We start from the raw sequence: 20,873 nt of genomic DNA, 5'->3' as shown, positions 1-20,873 counted from the left end.
TTAGCAATTTACATTCATACATTTCACATATATTTTAGTCTAAAATGATTTTGCTATAAACTGAAGTCACTTTTGACTCCATATTGAATTGAATGCGGCTGAAAACGAGACTGCGAGGAATAGATTTTACAATGGCACATTCTGTATAAGGGCCCAGATCACTTAATTTTCACCACTTTCAAAACTGCTTTATGGGGTTTTTAACTACTGAAAGTTTTTCATCCAATGAACAATCAGTATGTTGTTAAACAACAGTGCAATCTACTGACCTTCACAGCCTCATTTTATTCCCTGTCAAAAATTAAATATATCACTACCCTGATTAAGGTCTATTAGGTCTATTCCCTGGGAACTGAACCCATGACTTTGGCATTACTTATGCAGGTGTTGGTAGAGACAGCTCATGATGGGGAACTAAACATGCTGGCAACCGTCTTTGTTGGTTTTTGCAATGGTAAAGTATGGCCACTAATTTAGTTGTACACAATCAATGATGTTAAAGAGACTCTGAGAAGAGCAACATCATGTTAAACTTCTGACCCAGAATCAGTCGATATTGGAGCGAGTGGCCGTGTGAGAGTGTAACTGCTACTCACTCAATGGTGTTCTTATCCAGTTCACCGGTGACGTTAAGGCCGTAGAGACGCTGCATGGCAGCGATAGCAGACTGCATGGTCTGTTCTGACCGCAGGACGGACATTCTGGGGTCTGTGGGAGGGAGGTAGCCATACCGCTGCAGCCAAGTCTGAGAGTGAGAGAGACTTTTGTTTAATCATTACATGTCACTTTTGGGAACATATATGCTTTTAATATCTTTAAGCATTTAATCATAAGTCGATGCATTAATAATTTTTCATTCTTTGCATGCTGAGTGTAACATATAATGGTAGCTTTACATGCAAAGCTGAACTACCATCTATGTGTGTAATTCATGTGTAGTTATTATATTTCATCACTTTAATTAATCTCATATTTGCATATATAAATAATGTATAACTAATATATATATATATATATATATATATATATATATATATATATATATATATATATATATATATATATATATATATATATATATATATATTAATAATACATATGTTAGTATGTGTAATTGATTTGTAATTTGTAATTAATTTGTAAATTAAAAAAAATTTAAATGGTCATTCTTGTTTACGAATATGCAATTATATGTAAGTGTGTGGAGTTAAAAAATAATAATGAAAAAATGAAAAAATTTGAATCTATTTTTTATAAATATATATTTTTTTATTAGATTTTATAAATATTTTATTAATTGATTTATATATATATATATATATATATATATATATATATATAAGATTTTATGTGTTTAATTAATTCTTAGTCCACAACTTTCTGAAATATGAAGTTTATGATAAGTAAAAAAAAGAAAAATATATACACATGTCTTTTACGCACACACACACACACACACACACACACACGCACACGCACACACACACACACACACACACACACACACACACACACACACACACACACACACACACACACACAATCTACCAATTAAATAAGCATTGTAATAATTTTTATTTTCATTTGTACACCACCTAACTGAAAATATATGAATAATTTAATATCACTGAATTATTATTTTTTCTTAACATAGCTAATATAACTCTTGATATCTTGAGTTATATTTTATATATCTTGAGAATACATATGAAATTGAGAGGAAAAACAACTAATATGCCTAAGGAAATATAACCAGACAGAATTGTATTTTCTTAGAATAGCTAAATGAACTCATACTGACAGAGTTTTCTGGAGAAACATGGCCGCTGCTACCGTTATTGCCATTAGCAGATTAAAAAGAAGGTTGAGTTTGTTTTGCAGTGGTTTTCTCATTAATGCTGGAGAGAAGCGGTAGGAAGTGCTTACACGGATCCTCTGCTGACCCATCTGCTGCCTTCAGCAAACAGCCAAATACATCACAACTCTACAACACTCATCATGACACTGAGAGTATGTGTGTGTGTGTGTGTGTGTGTGTGTGTGTGCGTGTGTGTGTGTGAGTCATCATCTCTCTTCTAGCTATAAGAACATCCATGTCCTAACATGCCCTTTTCTAAAGTCACTGTTGCTGTGCTAAAGAGAAGTCCACCAGATAAACACACACAAACTCACACATATAGAGGTCAAATCCAAATCTCTGCTGTATGTGAAGCTTATCTGGACTTTAAAAAGATTTGTAACATTTGAAAGAACAGGTCTTATAGATACAGTTGTTTGCTGTCAAATGTCAGCTTCTTTGATCTTGACTTTGTGAGCTGCTGAATTTTGATTGGCTGCTGATGGTCATTTTAGTTTTTTTTTGTACAATTAATAATGCTATAGGATTTTAAAGTATTAAAGAATTTATATGATACAGTTAATCTTATTAAAATTCAATTGTTTTAAAAGGGAATGTTCTCAGAAGATTCTCTAAAAGTTATGAACAAATGTTCTCCTAGTAACGTTAATAGAATGTTCGTTCAAAGTTTTTTTGGTCTTTTATGTTCTCAAAACATTAGCAAAAACATTCATGGAACGGTTTTCTTCTAAAATGTTTTGGTTGAAAATTCGTCTTTTTTTTTATGTTAAGGTTTCAGAATGTTTACGAAATGTTCAAAAGTAAAGTTATAATATTTACAAAATGACATTTGACATTTTCAATGTTCAGAACATTCTGAAATAACGATTTCATAACATAATGGGAATGTAAGTACAACTTACCATTTCAAGACTAAACATACATTTTTAAGTTCAAACAACATTGTTTATTTTATTTATTTATTTATTTATCTATGTATTTATTTATTTGACAATTTATTTTCTTTTTTAGTAATTCGACAAATTGCTAACTAGTATTCTATTATTTAATGTAGTAACTTTCATAAAACTTATAATGAAAACCAGAAAATCTAAATAAAATACAACTTCTGTTTCTATTCCTTCTTCGCTTGGACAACTTTTACATTTGCATACTTGGATATTGGGATCATTTTCACTAATGAGAATGATTATCTTTTTTCTTTTTCTTTTTTATTGCTGAGGATGATATCTATGCAAAGTATATATTTTTTTGTGTGCTAAAGAAAATTTCTGTTCTGTGGTGAAATATGAGCTAGATGTTTCTATGGGAGATTCTGTTTTTTTTTTTTTTTTTTTGAAGGTCCTGCAGCTTGCAAAATTTATTTGATGTCATACTCATCTAAAACACATAACACGATTTACCCAAGTATGACATGTTCCTATATTTGTCCTAGAATAACTTTCCTCGAAAACAATCTTAGACCAAACAATTGTCCCTAAAGATCTGTTTTTTTTTTTTTTTACCAGGAATGTTTCGTGTTAATCAAACCCAATTAAAGACTAAATTGAGGTTGGTCTGTGAGATAGGCCTACATGACAGGAAGCTTAACCCTCTGGAGTCGATTAACGCGTATACGCATTATGAGGCATTTTCTCCTGATAACCCCGAAAAGAACTTTAATTATACTTTCAGTTTTAATCGTACAGATAAGCGCAATACACAAATCAAATCTGTAAAGGGTCTACTTTTTTTGTTTACAGACATAATAACAACAGAACTTTGTACATTTATAAAATAAAGATAACAAATTAGGTGTGCTGTCTGCAGCCTTTGTCTGCGCTGATCTTCACGTACAAACACGTCATTAAAATGAACTGTAACTCCGTGAATACTCAACGAAGAAACATGAGAGAGATATCTATAGAAAGCTTGACATGTCTATTTTAAACTAAACAAGTGCTGCCAAAAACAGATATTCTGTGATAAAGTAATCCATATGAACACAATGCGATGTCCGTTTTTCACGTCTCCCTTCATTATCTTCTAATGTGACCACACCCCCCACACTGAAGCGCGCGGCTTGAATACGCCTACACAACAGAAGACAATGCAGCGAGACTGTTCTTCAAGTTTTAAAAATTATTTTACTGTTTGCTTCGTGATGAGAGGAATAAGACATAAATCACCCCAAAAAGATGTGATGTGGTTGAGGATTTGAGATTTGGATTTCTTCAGAAAAAAAGAATGAAGCACTTTATTCAGCAGAGATCATAAACACGAGTAAGTCTCTTTTTATTTATTTATATACTTTTGCTAGTATTCACATAACGTGCAAACATTTTACTAGTCCAAAGACTTTTTCCAAACTATAATTCCTGACTAAATGTATAATCAAGGGAAACATTATGAAGTTTCAATAACAATATACCATTCAAAAGCTTGATGTAAATAATATAAATGTAACAAATAAATGTAACTGTAACAAATGTAACAAACAATGCTGTTCTTTCAATTTATCCCCCCAAACAAACTGAAAAAATATTCTCAGCTCTTTTCAGCATTAATAATAATAATAATGATAATAATAACAATAAATGTTTTTGTCCTCACATTCTTTCTTGTAACTCCTCCCTCTCAGTGACACAGCTGACTGAAAGGCTCATTATGCAGCTCATTATGTGGGTCTTTGTCTGCTCAGGTGTAAATCACAATGATATTCATGATAGTTACGTCTACTCGCATATGACTTTTACCAACAAAAAGTGTCTTATAAAATTTAAATCAACATATTGTTTTCTGTGAGTGAGTAAACAAGATGATTTTCACATAATTTAGAAAGAAAAATTCTAGGCTACAAGCTCCAGTTCTCAAAAGTCCCGGGAACCAATGTTCTGTATGTTTTATGGCCTTATTCAAGTGATTTAACATTTTTAGTTTTTCACTAACCACGCATAACATTTATTTTTCTCAAAAACACAATCATGTACATACATGCAGCTCACATATTATTATAGCCCAGTTTGTGCTGATTACAGGGAGACTAGACTTTAGCCATTTAGATGTGTATAAGAAACTGAAAAAAACACAAATGTCAGGGCATGACAAAACTTCTCCAGGCCCCCAAAATACCCTTAGACTCCAGAGGTAATATATAACAGGTCACATGAATATATCTCTGTTACACTCTCTCACACTCTTTAGTATTTCTAAACTATTATAGTATTTATTTATATTTTATTTACACATAAACACACACATAAACACACACACACACACACACACACACACACACACACACACACACACACACACACACACACACACACACACACATATATATATATATATATATATATATATATATATATTAAATATATTTATATAAATTAAATTCTTTATTTGTACGTAATAAAAAATAGTACGAGTTGATTATATTTTTATATATGTTTTAGTGATTTTGTTATGTTCTTTTGTCATCTTTGTATTTATATAATTTTAGTTATTAGACATTTTAGTTTTAGTCATTTTAATATTTCAGCTTTAAATTATTTATTTCAGGTTAGCTTGAACATTTTCATCTAATATTTAGATGTTTTTTAAATAATTAAATTATTTAAATTAGACTTTTAATATGTTTTTATCTTAGTTTTAGGTTTATGCATTTTCTTTCGTGTTTATTTATTACTATTATTATTTGTCATATTTCTATATATAATCTTTTTTTTTTTTTTATTGTGGTACTTCCAAATCAAATTATTTATTTTAGTTTTCCAAAGGAACACATCTTAGATTTTTGTAAATTTAAGTTTTTCAATTAATATGTAGAATTTTTTTATTCATAATTATATTTCTATTTAATATATTCATTATATTTTTATATACGTTTTCAATTTAGGTTTGATTTACATTTAAGTATTTTGCTATTAGTATTTTATTTTAGTTTTTTTGTTTGTTTGTTTTTGTCATCTAAGTTATTTTTTATTTCTTCTATATTTATAGCAATATTTATTTTGGTTTTAGTTTTAGTAATTTTGGTACTTCAAGTTCAAATTGTTTATTTTAGGTTAGTTTCCAAAACAACATATCTTAAGTTTTTTTTAAGTTAGGTTTAATCATATTTTTATTTCAAAACTTAATAAAATTATTGAGCTATGAAAGAGCAATATCTCATCTAGGGTAAACTAAAATATGCATAACACATTCTGACCTGCCAACTAGGCAATTTAATGTAGAATTTCTTAACAGAATTTTTACTGGTTGACCTTCAGCCCGACCAATGGCACGCCTGGTCAGGGCAGTGTAACGCTGTGCTAAAATATCCCGTATTTGCATTCAGTCACAGCATGCTGTTAGCTAAACAGCGATCTGTTATCTTCAGATGTTTTCCTCTGCACAGGAATCATGCTTTTAACTGGCACAGGCATTTGGCACTGAAATTCAGAATTCATGAATAAAAACCGTAACCTAATTTGATGTTGTAACTGGATCCAAGGGGATCTATGGTGGTTTGGGTTTACAGACACATATGTGATGAGGTGTTGCATAATGCACAGACCTGAAGTGAGTGAGGAAACCAAACCAGAACAGCAAATCTGTCACGTTTTTGTAGGCGGCATTGTGCAGAGGTGCTATAATTCGATTGCACAACTCAACACAGTTATTGCTGCCCAGCATTTACGCCCAACGCTTCATGTTCCTCTGTTTGTTTAGGGTGCTGAGGGACCTTTTTTCCAGAAAGAAGAATGACAAACTATTCTCAAACTTTGTTTCAAAACCAAAAGGTTGCAAAACACCAAAAATCCTGGCAAAAAACATAAGTATAAACAAACACAGTGAAGCTCAACTTAATCTGTGGGAGGTATGGTGCATTATTGTGTTAAGTACTGGCAAACGTTTTAGACACGCTGTACTATTTAAACCAGTAAACTTAAAAGTGAAGTGTGCCATTTCTCTGCCACAAATGGGGTCTAAATAATTTTGTTTGAAAGGCCTGACTGGTTTAGCCATAACATAATTGACTTAACCAGTATTGTGGGACTATTTTTTTGTCCAAACTTTGTTGAAATCATCATTTCTTGCAATTATGTTTAGTTCCAGTAGTGAAGCAGAAATTACAAACCACAGGACTTTAATGGCTAAATAGCTACAGTATATAAATAGCTAAATACTGTAGCTAATTTGGGTAGATAATATGTTCCCAACCCTAGTAGTGTCCACAGACAGGTTTAGAGTAAATTGAGTATTATTGTTAATAATAATATCAATAATACGTTCATGTTAAAAGTTTAATTTAATGCCATTAAATATAATTAAATGTATTTATTTTACAGATTTTGACAATTATTTTGGCATTCTGCTTTCTATAAACTGTTTATAGAGACAAGAAAAATTTTGCAATAATATAATATAATAATACATGTTTAAAGTTTAATTTAATTTAATTTATTTACACATTTTGACAGAATTACTTTTGCATTCTTATTTTATCCTCTTGAGAGCCATCTGCTTTTCTGTTGTCCTGAGATGAACTGAACCACTCTCATGCCTCAGTACAAAATGTATAATATGTTAGCTGGCATCCAAACATTCAAATATAATTAGAGAGGAACACAAAACAGTGGAAATGACGATAAAAAGAAGGATAATCCGAGGCGTTTGGCACTTTAGTTTCATCTTCGTGTTCCCTGGTGTCTAAACTCATTTCTTCTTCCAGCTTTCCAGTGTTATCTACCCTCTTTTATCTGCTGATGATAGACAGCTGAGCTCCACACAGCAGGTCAATGTTTTCTAACACCTCTCTGTCAATCACTTTATATCAGAGCAGAAACACATTTAATACAGTGAAGACAGATACATGTGTGTTATGTAAGTAGAGAAATATTCAGAAAAGGTCTCCTCTGAGCTATGGATTATTCAGTGTATGACTTGTACATTTGGCTGTATATAGTCATCGTTAGTGTGAGGGGTTTTGTGAGGATTGAAGATACCCCAGGGGACCTCTAGAGGGAGAGAGAGTGATCTGAGGTGCATTTGGATTTGGGAAAACTTGGCATGTGTGGTGCAGCTTTAAAGGGGGGGTGAAATGCTCGCTTTCACTCAATATCCTGTTAATCTTGAGTACCTATAGAGTAGTACTGCATCCTTCATAACTCCAAAAAGTCTTTAGTTTTATTATATTCATAAGAGAAAGATAGTCTGTAGCGATTTTTCCCGGAAAAACACGACCGGCTGGAGACGTGACGTGTGGGCGGAGCTAAAGAATCACGAGCGCGAGTAGGCTTTTGCGTTGAGAGCGTTTAGAAGCTGTGACTTTACCGTGAGGAAAAACAAACCATGGCTAACAGTCAGATTCAGCGTATATTTATGATCCAGAATCAGATCCAGAGGCTGAAATTTAACAAGAGCAGCATCAGCAACAACGTCTCTATGTGGTATGTACTGAAACTGTATATATTTGCTTAGCGGTTTTGGAAAATGACTAAGTTCCACTTTGTCGTCTTTTTTTTTTTTTTTTTTTTTTTAGCTGTACATGTGGAAAGTGCAGTTTGATGACAACATCGCATGTTGTTTATTTGATGTGCTTACGCGCCGATAGCTAAGTTAACAACACAGAGATATTTGAAGCAGTTTTACTCACCGCCTGCGGTTCCAACACACGATCGTGACCCTTTTTCGTTGGGACTGCATTATCCTTAAGAAATAAACAATGTGCAAATCCGGCGTCAAACTGGGCCTTGTTTGTAAAACAAGCATCTTCGAAATGCAGGGAACAAACACAAACACTTGCACAACTCCGTTGATGCTCGTTAAAAATAAACTCCATCCACTGGTCCCTTAATGCTGTTTTTTTTTTCTTCTGGTAATCTGTGCAGGGTTGTCTTGCCCTGGCAACCAAAGAAACACTTCTTTTGTGACTTTTTTCTTCTTTTGAAATGGCATATTTTGGATAGTTTCTGAAAAAGTTACGTTCAGTTTTATAAAGTTTCGTTCATTATTATTGAAACAAATGTAATTCCATACACAACCAGGATACAAGATACTGTACGTTGGCTCCTTGGATGTGGACCGCGTGTCAAATGAACAGAGCTTTGGGCCTACAGGTGTATTTTGGTGAGACTGACATTTATTTACTTGGCAGATGCTGTTGTCAAAAGCACTTTACTGTACTTTTTCCACTCAAGTGTCTTGCTGAAAGAAACTTTGGGCTACAAGCTTTAAGTTATAAACCCAGATATTTTACCATTTAGTCTACCAACTTGTTTATTCATTGTTTATTATTATTTTTTTGCTGAAAACTGTTTGCTTACTGTTGTTTTTTTTGTTAATGTATCTTGATTTTTGTCATTCATGTGTGATTATGGATGTGTTCCAAATAGCAAACATGTCAATGAGAAAGATATCCATTAGCATTTTTGTTAATCTCATTGGTAGTTACATATCTAGAAGTGAACTGTTCTTTGTTATATTTTTCATGAGCCAATCACATGAGCCATAAATACCATATGAATAACATTCACGAAAATGATGCCTGAAATTCCTATTTTGTAGTATTGCACACTAAGCCTCAAAAGTATTGGTCATTAGGAAATGTAATATAATGAAATATTATATACGTGATAATACATTGCTTCACAATGTTTCATTTTGTCAGAGTGCGCAGAAAGTTTTTTTAATAGTACATAACATATATGCTAGTATTCTTGAGCATAATAGTGCTATTTTTGAATTATGTATGTATTATTACAGAATTTATTAGTATTTTAAATAAGGATTCATATTTTTTATTTTAATTTTTTTTAGTCTTTTTTATGTCCTTTTGTGCCATTATTATTATTTTAATTTTATTTATTATATATATATATATATATATATATATATATATATATATATATATTCTAAGAATGTATATAATCTATGTATATTATTCACTGGAACATAGCCATTGCTGAGCTGCAAAAAGGTCAACCAACCTCATACAATATGATTTAGGCCGGAGTGGACCTGATGCCATAGTCTGTTTGCAGAACCACGCCATTGAACTTTCAGAGCTGATGTGCTTCATGGATCACTAGCTAATAAGCCAAACGAGGCCTAATTAGCCTCATAGAAACATCAAAGCTGAACCCTAAAGGCCGTCCGAATGCTTCATTAGCAATGAACCACCCTCAGAGAGAAGATGTGACCATGGCAACATGTACAGATGGAGTATAGATCACAGATAAATAAGTGATTTTGAGCTTGCCTAGTCAAAATACTTCTAATTCCATCCTGTAAAATCCTTTGTTCATCTTTAGAAGTGAAATATGTGTTTTTGGCTCCGTGGTTCTTTCAAAACAGTTTGTTTGAGAATCCAGACCTGCCAAGCAACAGCAACACTTGCTCAACCAATAGCGTGAGTTTCGGCGGGGCTATTTTTGTCTGACCAATGACAGACAAGGGGTGTGTTCAGGGACACCTGTATGAAAACAGTCACTATTTTAGTTAAATTAAATTTAAAAAATTTAATTCCAAGTGAGGCTAGAACTCAGACCTTTTACAGATTAATGCTTGATCATTGTATGGGCTTTACATCACTAATGCTACATCAATTTTATGTGTGATTTAATCATCCCTGCATGCAATTTGAATTGCCATAACTGTTTTTCTGTCTCTCTGTATATAATGTGTGCGTGTGTGTGTGTGTGTGTCTAAGCACATTGTTTAGCTTATATAAAAAAATGACCTTTTCACACAATGGCACTTAAATGCTGTCTGTTTTAGCTGAGCTGCGACACCAGACACATGGGATCTCTTGCGTCACCTGTGCTTAAGTGAGTGTAAGTGTGTGTGGGTAAAGGCTATCGCTCTCTGGTATCGGTTTTCACATGCACTAAATTATTCATCCGGACACATACCAAAGCGTCATATCGCACATGAGATCTCCATGGCTACCTCTCCGTCTCATGCCCTCCATCAACCGCTGCCGACTGTTTTGGCCAAATGTCAGAGAATGTCACAGTCCTAGCACGGATCTAGCACGTTTTTAACCCAGTTCCAAACAAAACATTTTCATTCATTCACAGTACATTTCCTCCATAAAGAGCTTTGTGTCTGTTGCTACAGTACATGTTCAGAATAGAGTACTAGCATAATGCATATTGCTCAGTATGTACTTGTATACAGCCTAGTATTTTATAGTATGTGAAGCACATCTTATGGTATCCTAAAGTGTTTAATGAGTTGCACCATTTTGCATTTTTATCAGTCTTTATCTCATGACTTCTTAAATGAATAATGAAACATGGATTAGATATTAACTCAATCCTTCTATTTAATTCGTCACATTTCAAATAGAAGAAAAAAACAAAACAAATAGATGACATCATTTTACGTTACTATAAAAACGCAGTTTATATATATATATATATATATATATATATATATATATATTTATATGCATTTTAAAACTGTATAGTTAGTGTCTATGCTATGTCTAGTCATCACTGGATTGAGCTGCAAGGACATTTTTCCAGGTCCCTACAGTGTCAATAGAAAACCCCAAAGATCTCAAGAGAGCTCGTAGTGTCATGTGCGTCTGTTCAACACCAGCAGTCACCCGTGCCATTAAAAATTGACGAGCAACAGTCTCTTTCAGCACACTAACATTACGCCAAGGAAAAAAGAAAGAAAATAACGTCCGGGGAGTAAGAAAGCTAGAAATAGACATTGCATTCAGACAGAACCAAGTGTTTGGGTTGTGCTGGTGCGCTCGCTTCTTGCAGGACAGATAAACAGACGGATGTGTAGTCCCCTCCACGTCGAAAATCTGCTCGCCGTATAGAGCCAAACTGACATCAGAGAGACCATGTGTGAACACAACATGCTACATGAAGCACAGAGCACTGCGATCTTGCCTGGAAATGCACACGATGACACAATGTACGAACAGAATGCATGCATGCATTGATGCTTGCACAAGAATACAAACTCACAGGATGAGGTTGCACAAATGCAACAACCGTTAACAATTAAGAGCTGAGAAAATGTCAACAATCTACTCATGTCCTCTCTAGGCCTCAAGACAGAAAGTGGCACTCAGAAACACTGCAAAAGCATAAACACACTATGAAGGGAACGATCTAATAAACATTTGAGCTTCTGTTCATTCACGAGCCTTCAAAAGAGACTTTCATGTTGTACTCGGGAACAAAACCGACCTTGTCAAATGACTCCATTATTCAAAGGGTTCTTGTGATGGAATCTGTCGGCCGGTGAGAAAGACAGAACTAAACCCATTCAGTTGGGCCGTCACGCACTCTGTGCTCAGCAGGACGCAACCTCACTGACTCTAGTACACATATAAAATTAAAGTGAAGGGCTTATGGGATGGGTTGCACATTGTGTATTCTCTTTGAAGCTGTGTGATGTGTTGAGTGCCGAGTGCGAGAGAATATGTGTATTATATGTGCAAGTGTGACAAAACCCAAAGCCTGGCTCTTAATAATGTGATTTTGCACCTGATACTCAGAACAGATTAGCTAGATATAGGCCTAATATGACCTGTTCAACCCAAAACACTGGCATACAATTAGGGCTGGGGGATATTTTAAATATTTTATCAGAGATGACGATCCTTCACTACTCATAGCTGTGCAAGCTTTTTAACAGTGTTTTTGATTTAAAAAAAAAAAAAATATATATATATATATATATATATATATATATATATATATATATATATATATATATATATATATAAATTTTTAAATTTACATGAATCAGTATATGGTCTATTTAAATCGATTTGATCAACCCCTAAATGCTACTTTAATTTTAGGGCTGGGCAATATAATGAACAGTTATGAAATATTTGAGATGATGATCCTTCCTTGTCTTACAAACATTCTTTATTTTATCAAAGCAGCATTTAGAGTTGGTTCAGTGTGTCTGTATCAGTTCAAACTGTCCATTTATATGAATCAGTTCAACTCTAATTCAATGATTCGTTTGCATCATTGCTCAAAAGTGTCCATGGATGTCTCTGCATAGTATTTTTCCACTTCAAATGCTGGAATTCAATTAGGGCTGGGCAATATATTAAATATTTATGACATTTATGACATATTTAAGATGATGATTCTTCATTCTATCATTCTCAAACATGACAGCTTTAGTGGCGTCTTTGAATTTTCAAATTAGCATTAGAATTAGTTCAATTCATATACACGAATCAGTTCAAACTGTCCATTTATATGAATCAATTCAGCTCTGATTCACTGCATCATCACTCAAAAATGTTCATGGAAGTCTCAGCATAGTTCTATTATTCTCAGCATAATAAAATGATTAGTCAAATAAATATCGCAGTTTATGGTATGTGATGTTATATTTGTACTGAAAGCTTAGTATTTATATACAGATTTTTATTATAAAAACTGTTATTTTATATTATATTTTACTGTATTTTAATTCTGTATTCAAATATATTTTAACTCACCTATTTTGTCTAAAAGAAGGTCATTTTGAGTTAGTTCGGAGCAAATGCGAGAAGTAGATATATTACAATATAATGGATTCGTCAGTTACATCATCCAGTGTGTATTTTGGGGGTGAATCACTGTAGCCATGGTGGTAAAAATAACATCTACTCTTGCTTAATGAAAGATTAGCAAAATGATAGAAACTGCAACAGAAAGATGGAGGGTGAACTCCATCTGACTCCTATTCGCGCGCACACACATCATGTTATACGAAGTGACAAACATCATCCAAACATGTCATTCTGGAGAGAATATGCCTTTGTTGGAGCGATGTGACAGAGCTTTATCTGTTCACATGACGTTTTTCTGACTGACAGCTCCGGCTCTATTTTACAGCTTGATGCGTGCGTTTTCGCAAGACGTGACGACTTAAATCTATACAATGAACGGAATAACTCCTCCATAATCCAAACGATTTATATGAATACAACTTTTTTTCCCCATTTAATAAATCATACTTTTTAATTAAAAAATAAATCAGCTGTGTTACCGGGAGATAATTCCTCGGCTGGTTCTGGGAGGCCATTCTTCAACTGAAAGCCTCGTAAAGACCTCCAGAGAGCTATACGTATGGGAGAGCGCGCGGACTGCCAAGAAAAGATTACATGTCCATTGTCAGCTCTTAATAATTTGGCTTTCTGAAAGACCAAATAGTTTGTCAATGGTTTCTTTTATAACACACCTCACTGCCTTCGCTGCACACTGGTTAAATCCCTCTTTTGTCTGTCTGTCACACACTATTAATAATGTCTCTCTCCAAAACACACACATACACCCGGAGACAGAAAGCAAGAAAGAGAGAGAAAGACCTTGTCTACTGTACTGAGAGTGTGTACATTATACATTCGAATAGATATTGAACCATAACACATGTGTTAATGACTCTGGTAAAACATGTAGAACTACAAGGAAGGCAGGAAATTGAGGTGATGCTGTGGCCCAGTGACCAATCAGCTCCTGACCTCAGTCCAACAGAGACTGTCATAATGTCAAAACCAGGACGGATTTAGGTTAAACTACAGATGTGCCATTTAGAAAGACAGAGACTTATCTTACCCTCTAAAAGCCAATGTATCTGTGTGCACAGGAAGCTACCAATATAACCCTCTGCCACTGCCACACCAGCAGAACATGTAAGCCAAACCGCACCAATGAACTTCAGTGTTTTACATCAGTGTCCTTTTATAACCCCGGACAAGTGGAAAATGCATTCTGTCTGTCTCCTTGATGCTTTTTTACGCCAGCAGATTGAATGTTTGATTCACACAAGGCTTTCTTAAAGGGACAGTTCAATTAAAATGAAAGTTCTGTCATCCTTTATATGCCCTCATGTCATTCCAAACCTGCATTCTTAAAAAAATAGATGGTTTTTGCAGCAATGCCATAGAAGTTTTTCATAATACAGAAGTTTTTGTTGACCTAAAGAAACTTTTCCCTCTATAAAGATCCTATGGAAAGGTTCCATGGATGTTAAAAGTTCTTCATCAATGCCAATAAAGAGCCTTTTTTATTTTTTTTATGACTATGATATTTTGAAGAATGTTGAGGTCCCAAAAAACATTGGAACCCATTGGCTTTCATTGTAGGTACACATTCTGTGTACGGTCTATTGGTTTTAGTGAGTAAATGAAGACTACATTTTCATTTTTGAATAAATGATCCGTTTCACTCTTTGAAATTAAAGATTCCAAAAAGAGTGTTTTTGCAACAGTGCCATAGAAGAACCCTTGTGGGTTTTCTTTCACTCTTAGAAATAAAGACTCCTTATCAGCATCTGTGGTGTCATGAAGAACCGATGGACGCTTTCCATTGCACACTGGTTCTTTATAGTGAAAAATATTCTTCAGATTGTTGAAATGCTCAACTAAAACTATTCCCTATTTTTTGGAACCTTTATTTTAAAGAGTGTATAATCTCGAAAATAAATGTTCTTTATTGGCATCAATTCATGGAACCTATCTTTATAGTGGAAAAGAAGGTTCTTTAGATTCTTTTAGTACTTTAGTTTCTTTTAAGAATTGTTCACTAAAAGGTTGGGGAACCTAAAGTGGTTCTTCAAAAACCCTCTTTTGGAAACTTTATTCTGAAGATTGATCTAAAGAACCTGTGCAATGGAAAGTTTCCATGAATTGAAAAGCTTCTGCTTGGAACCACTGATGCAACTGGTGCTTTCTTCTAAATAGAAATCCAGATCAGTCCAGTGAAGAAGTTTGTATCAAGCTGATCTGATAGTCTGTATTCCGCTTTGCCTCTCACTAATTTATACAATGGGATGCTTAAATACACAGTGACTGGGGACTTTTAAGTACATAGTACTGTAAAATGTTATTGAATTGCTGCTGTCCTGAGAAAGCCTCTAATCTCAATGGGTCTAAAATAGCAGTGTTCCGAGAGACAGAAAGAATAACGGTTGTCAGGATGAAAATTTAGGGCGTCTCAAGCTATTGTTTGCTTTACCGCAGATTTTAGGCTCCTTAGGCCATCTGACACAACTGTCAAGCTCATAAACAGGCGGTCTGCCTCTGCAACAGCGTCCAGCGCTTGAGGAGAAAAACTTTGTCCTGAACACACTCCACTATTCCAAACAACACAAACAGCTGTCTCATTTGAGCATAACTTCTGACCGACTGTAAATTCACAGCGGACTTTTATAAAGTTGGCCCGTTTCGAAGGCAAAAGCTTTCTTTGCTGCTTTGCATGAAATGCCGCTGCATTTCTAATAAAAATGAAAAGCTGAACTGTAACAGCATGTTTACCCTTACAATATTTAGGCTGTAATGACAGGTTGACTTCTTTGGTTACTGGACGGATATCAGGTCATGTCGAGTTGATTTATTCCACCCTTTGGTGAATCAGATTGTGCCAAAAGAACAAACCTGTGTGTATGTGTGTGTGTGTGTGTGTGTGTGGGTCTAAAACAGGAAAAGAGAAGCTTTTGGAGCGGAATAATGGAAGGGTATGGACTAAACACTTATTGTGCACATACATAAGCACTTCACTGTGTTTCTGAACCAATTAGCTATAGACTGAAGTAGCAACATCATGTTATGCATACAACAATGCATTACAAATGCATTACAATAGTGTTAACACTAACAGAAGTGTATTTGCTTCACAACACATGCTGCATGCTGCTTTTTATTTACAAAGCAACTGCACTGTAACTTCAACGCACATTTCGACTGTGTGATGCATTAGCATATTTAACATTGATTTTATTGATAAGTTAATATATAAATGTAAAAGGTGAACATTCACTAACAAGTCTCAGAAATAACAATGCAAGCCATTCATCTGCATTGTTGTCATTTGATAAACTTTAATTTGGCGTGTTATAGCCTACAGAACGTGCAAAGCTTGAATCGGTGAACTGCATTAGTAGATTGCATGCAAAAAGGCTCAATCCAGCGCGGGGTTTGTTATAGAGCTGTGAAGGACATCAACATCATCTCTTCTGTGGATCTCTTACCTCCACACTGAATTGCTGCTCCTCACCGTCCACAGCACATAAAATCCACAGCAAGAACTGCGCGCACAAGCAATTCAACCCTCTTCTAGTATGCAGTGTTAACAAAACCATAATGACCCGTATTTATTCGTTTTGGCTGCTTTTATTTATAGTCACTAAAAAAAGCAAAGAACAAAAGAAGGAATAAATCCCCCTGGTCTCAGTGGGTTGGAAACATTAGAGGCAGACAAACAGTCGTCACGTCGAGAGATATAATAATAATGATGATATCACATCACTCCGGGAGGCTCTGATCGCGTTGTTTGCTCCTTCAGAGTTCGTCTCTTCTTTGTCTCCCGGAGGCGCAGATGTGATGATGCTGCTCAGATAAGTCACATTTAGTTGTGCTGCTCCTCTTCTGCTCAGCGCGATGGACTGCGAGTTTTCAACCATACCTCTCTCCTCTGCGCATGCGCGCTGCGCTCCGCTCTCAATCCCACCTCAGCGGAGAACCCACGGAGAGCAACGTCACGGAATCCTAGATCAGAAACCCAACACCAGACTGGAGTAAATAAACAGATACCGTACTATAACAATAATAATAACTTAAACAATACATGTGCATTTATATATATATATATATATATATATATATATATATATATATATATATATATATATATATATATATATATATATATATATATATATATATATAATTTTTTTTAATGTCTACCAACATATGTACTAAATTTTTCAGAATGTCTCAACATAGCCTACAGTACATACAAATTTACAAATTAATACATACTGTTAAGATTTGTTTGTTCTTTTGTTAATTTAACACACAGAACTGATAATAATGAATTAACATCACATAATTAATATTAATGAAATTGATTATATAATATCAATGAATAAATATACTTAATATAATAATATATTTAATGTGTGTGTGTGTTTGTATAACATTTTATTTACTATATATAATAAACTGTATAACACACGTTTACTTATAACATTACAATTTTGATTTAGCCTTTGTTCTTTGTTCTTTTTTATTAAGGTTAATTTAAATATATTTGTTTTTATTAATGTTGATTTTAATTACAGTAAAACAGTTTAGTAATATTTAGTAAATAATCAAATAAATATATTTATATTAATATAAATAATAAAAAAATACATAATGTTGAGATTTATTCTCTGTTCTAGTCTTTCCATCTAGTATTGCCATGCAGTGTACCGTTTATGTCCACTAGAGGGCGTCTCGCATGATCTCTTACTGTATAAAAAAACATTTGCTCACTTTTTATATACATAAAACTATTCCCAGCTGTTTGTTTGTTTGTTTGTTTCCAGTTCCAACAGTCAGCCTACTCTGACTAAATCATCCAGAACATGAACAGCACAGACTTTTGCTTATGTGTTACATTTATCATTTGCTTGGCACAATTTATTAACACTCTTACAAAAGTGCAAAGTGTGTGTTCCTCTCACACAGGGAACGGTCCGAAAACAAGAGTGCAAAACAAGACCATCTCCATCTCAGTTTGAACACGCACATCAAAGCCGAAAAAGAAAAGCAAATCAGATTAAATGTCGCAGATCAATGATTTTCTACTAGAGGCAAATGCGAAAAAAAAAAAAAAAAAAAAAGCAGAGCAGTAGGGTACGGCCACGGCCTTCTGATGAGGTTTCAGTTTGCACGGGGCCTCAAGGAATCTGCTCTTCTCTCCAAACAGACAGATGCGATGGGAAAGCACCACTAACATCTGTGAAACTACAACCATTGATCTCACATGTCACTGACCGCAGCAAAGATGGAGGGTTTCCACTGACCAATAACAGCTTTCCTTCAAAACATACTCACCTGAAATAATGCACCAGATTGAGAATGGTGTGATATAAAAACAGCCACTCAGAACACCTTAGTATTTAAATCAAAGCAGCAGAAGTAGCCTATACAAAAACACCATGTATTTAGGTTAACAGTGGTCAGCATTGTGCTTTTGATTTGTAGTTGATGATTGCTCTGTTATCAAATCCACAAACTCTGCCAGCTGGATCTATGTATCTGTCACATTTCAGCCACATGAGTGGAGATCAGCCAGTGAAGATGAACATGATGAGTGCTCCTGCAAAAGGTCCTTTGAGGTAAACTGAGAAACGCCCCGCAAGCTCAACAATGTTGCTAATACACATTTATTTTAAGTTGCTGAATGGTCATAATAATGTTTTGAAATAATTTTATATGTACAGTAAATGCATTGCTACTGTAATAATGATTATATTATTCTGCACAAATATATTATATTATTAGGTATAGTTTAATATTTTTTAATTTTGACACTTTTTTGTATGTAATTTTAGTATTACACTACTAGCGTTTATTAATTATGTCTTATGTACATTTTAGGTCTTATGTATTATTCTAATGTACTTAATTAGAAATAAAAATTAATTTTAAAAAAGTTTTCATTTATGTTTACTTTACTTTTATCTTAGTACCTCAACTTTAACTTTTTATATTACATGTGCTTTAAGTTTTTTGTAAAAGTAATAAATACATTTTATTATTACGTAAAAAAATTTTTTGTTTATTATTTCTAGTACTCTATGTTAGTATTATTTATATACCTTTATATCATTTATTTATATTTTGAATTAGCTTTTATTTTTTATATTTTCTTATATACTTATATGCTTTTATCATTTTATTACTATTTTTAATATACTTCAGTTTATAGCATTCTATTAAAATAGCATTAATTTATCTATATTTCAGTAATTTTAATATGCTTAAACTTTTATTTTAGTTAATTGTTTTTGTTATTTATATTTAGTTTTGTTTCATCTATTTCAATTAGCGAAAGCTTTAGTTTTTTCTTCTTTTTTTTTCAGTTGACAGCAATAATGTTCTAATATGACCTGGTTGTATTATGATATTTTCACTTCATAACAGTGAAGCACATGTTTTAGTTTAGAAGGCTTTAAAAACAGAATGTTTTAAAACTGTTCTGCAGTGTTACTGTACTACGATGACTGCCACCAAAATGCAAAGCTGTTGAAGTGTTTTATGCCTGCGGGGCAGTTGTGCTGAAGAAATGAGCAGGTGTCATAATTTCAATTCTGGCATTTCTCATTGACACGTAATAATGATGACATCCTAAACTGGAGCATTCACACGTTTCAGCAACCATCTGTGCCTCTTTCTTTTTCTCTGTCCATCTCTCATTCTCTTTTTGCTGGTGTTGTTTGTAGTCTCTCTCGCTCTCTTGCGTTGTGAGAAATAGAAGACTTTTGTGGTTCCTCTGTTCCAGCAGTGGGTACTGCTGCCCCAGATAACTTTCCCTCTCAATATCACTTCTAATGCTGTAACTGCATCTGCTCCCCTCGTTCAGAAAGCTTCTCTTTGGCTGCCTGCTTCCAAACCTTCCTTCTGCTTCCTTCACAGACCAGCCAAAAACGCTCTGAACAGATTCAGGCTTCACATTTGTGGGTTAAGCATTTACCCATTTCTCCTGGCGACCCATCGCGCATCACTTTCTCCCTCGCTCTGCATTCTTTTCTTCTTTTTCCTCTCCTTCTTTACTCCTCAGTAAATCTCTTGTCATCTCCATTTACACTACATTTTCTTAAAGGTATCTGAGAAAAAAAACTAGATTTTCTTCTGGAGCTGTAGACAGAACAAACAGTTTTCTGGAGTCAGAATACATGTTGTTGTTTGTATTATGTCCAAATTATTGAACAGAAATCATATCACTCACCTCAAATCCATTTGTGTGGAGTTCAGAGAACACGGTTAAATGTAATAATGTAATGTCTAAGTAATATAGTAATGTAATGTCTAAGTAATAATGTATTGGAATAATAATAATTAAAATGTATTATATAGATTATTATCATTTACAGTAAGTCATTTTGTGAGATATTGTTACAATTTAAAATAACCGTTTTCTATCATAATGTATATTAAAGTGTAATTTATTGCTGTGATGCTGAATTTTTTTAATTACTCAGGTCTTCGGTGCCACCTGATCCTTCAGAAGTCATTCTAATATGC

General features: G+C 33.9%; 1 protein-coding gene across 2 annotated transcripts in view; it reads right to left on the bottom strand.

The window, feature by feature from the left end:
• The window catches only part of LOC113081284 (matrix metalloproteinase-16-like), a 54,642-nt gene extending 37,327 nt beyond the window's left edge, over positions 1–17,315 (bottom strand). The window contains exons 1-2 of one of the 2 annotated variants that reach the window (XM_026253359.1): positions 16,829–17,315; positions 597–745 (exon numbers count right to left, since the gene is read on the bottom strand). In XM_026253359.1, coding sequence (XP_026109144.1) covers positions 597–745; positions 16,829–16,939 — 260 coding nt within the window. In that variant the 5' untranslated portion in view covers positions 16,940–17,315. The remainder of the gene's footprint in view (positions 1–596; positions 746–16,828) is intronic. The other variant, XM_026253360.1, reaches the window with a different exon arrangement.
• Between the last annotated feature and the right edge of the window lie 3,558 nt (positions 17,316–20,873).

Source organism: Carassius auratus, unplaced genomic scaffold (genome assembly GCF_003368295.1).
Source record: "Carassius auratus strain Wakin unplaced genomic scaffold, ASM336829v1 scaf_tig00033592, whole genome shotgun sequence".
Lineage (NCBI taxonomy): Eukaryota > Metazoa > Chordata > Actinopteri > Cypriniformes > Cyprinidae > Carassius > Carassius auratus.
This window is presented reverse-complemented; position numbering and strand designations above follow the sequence as displayed.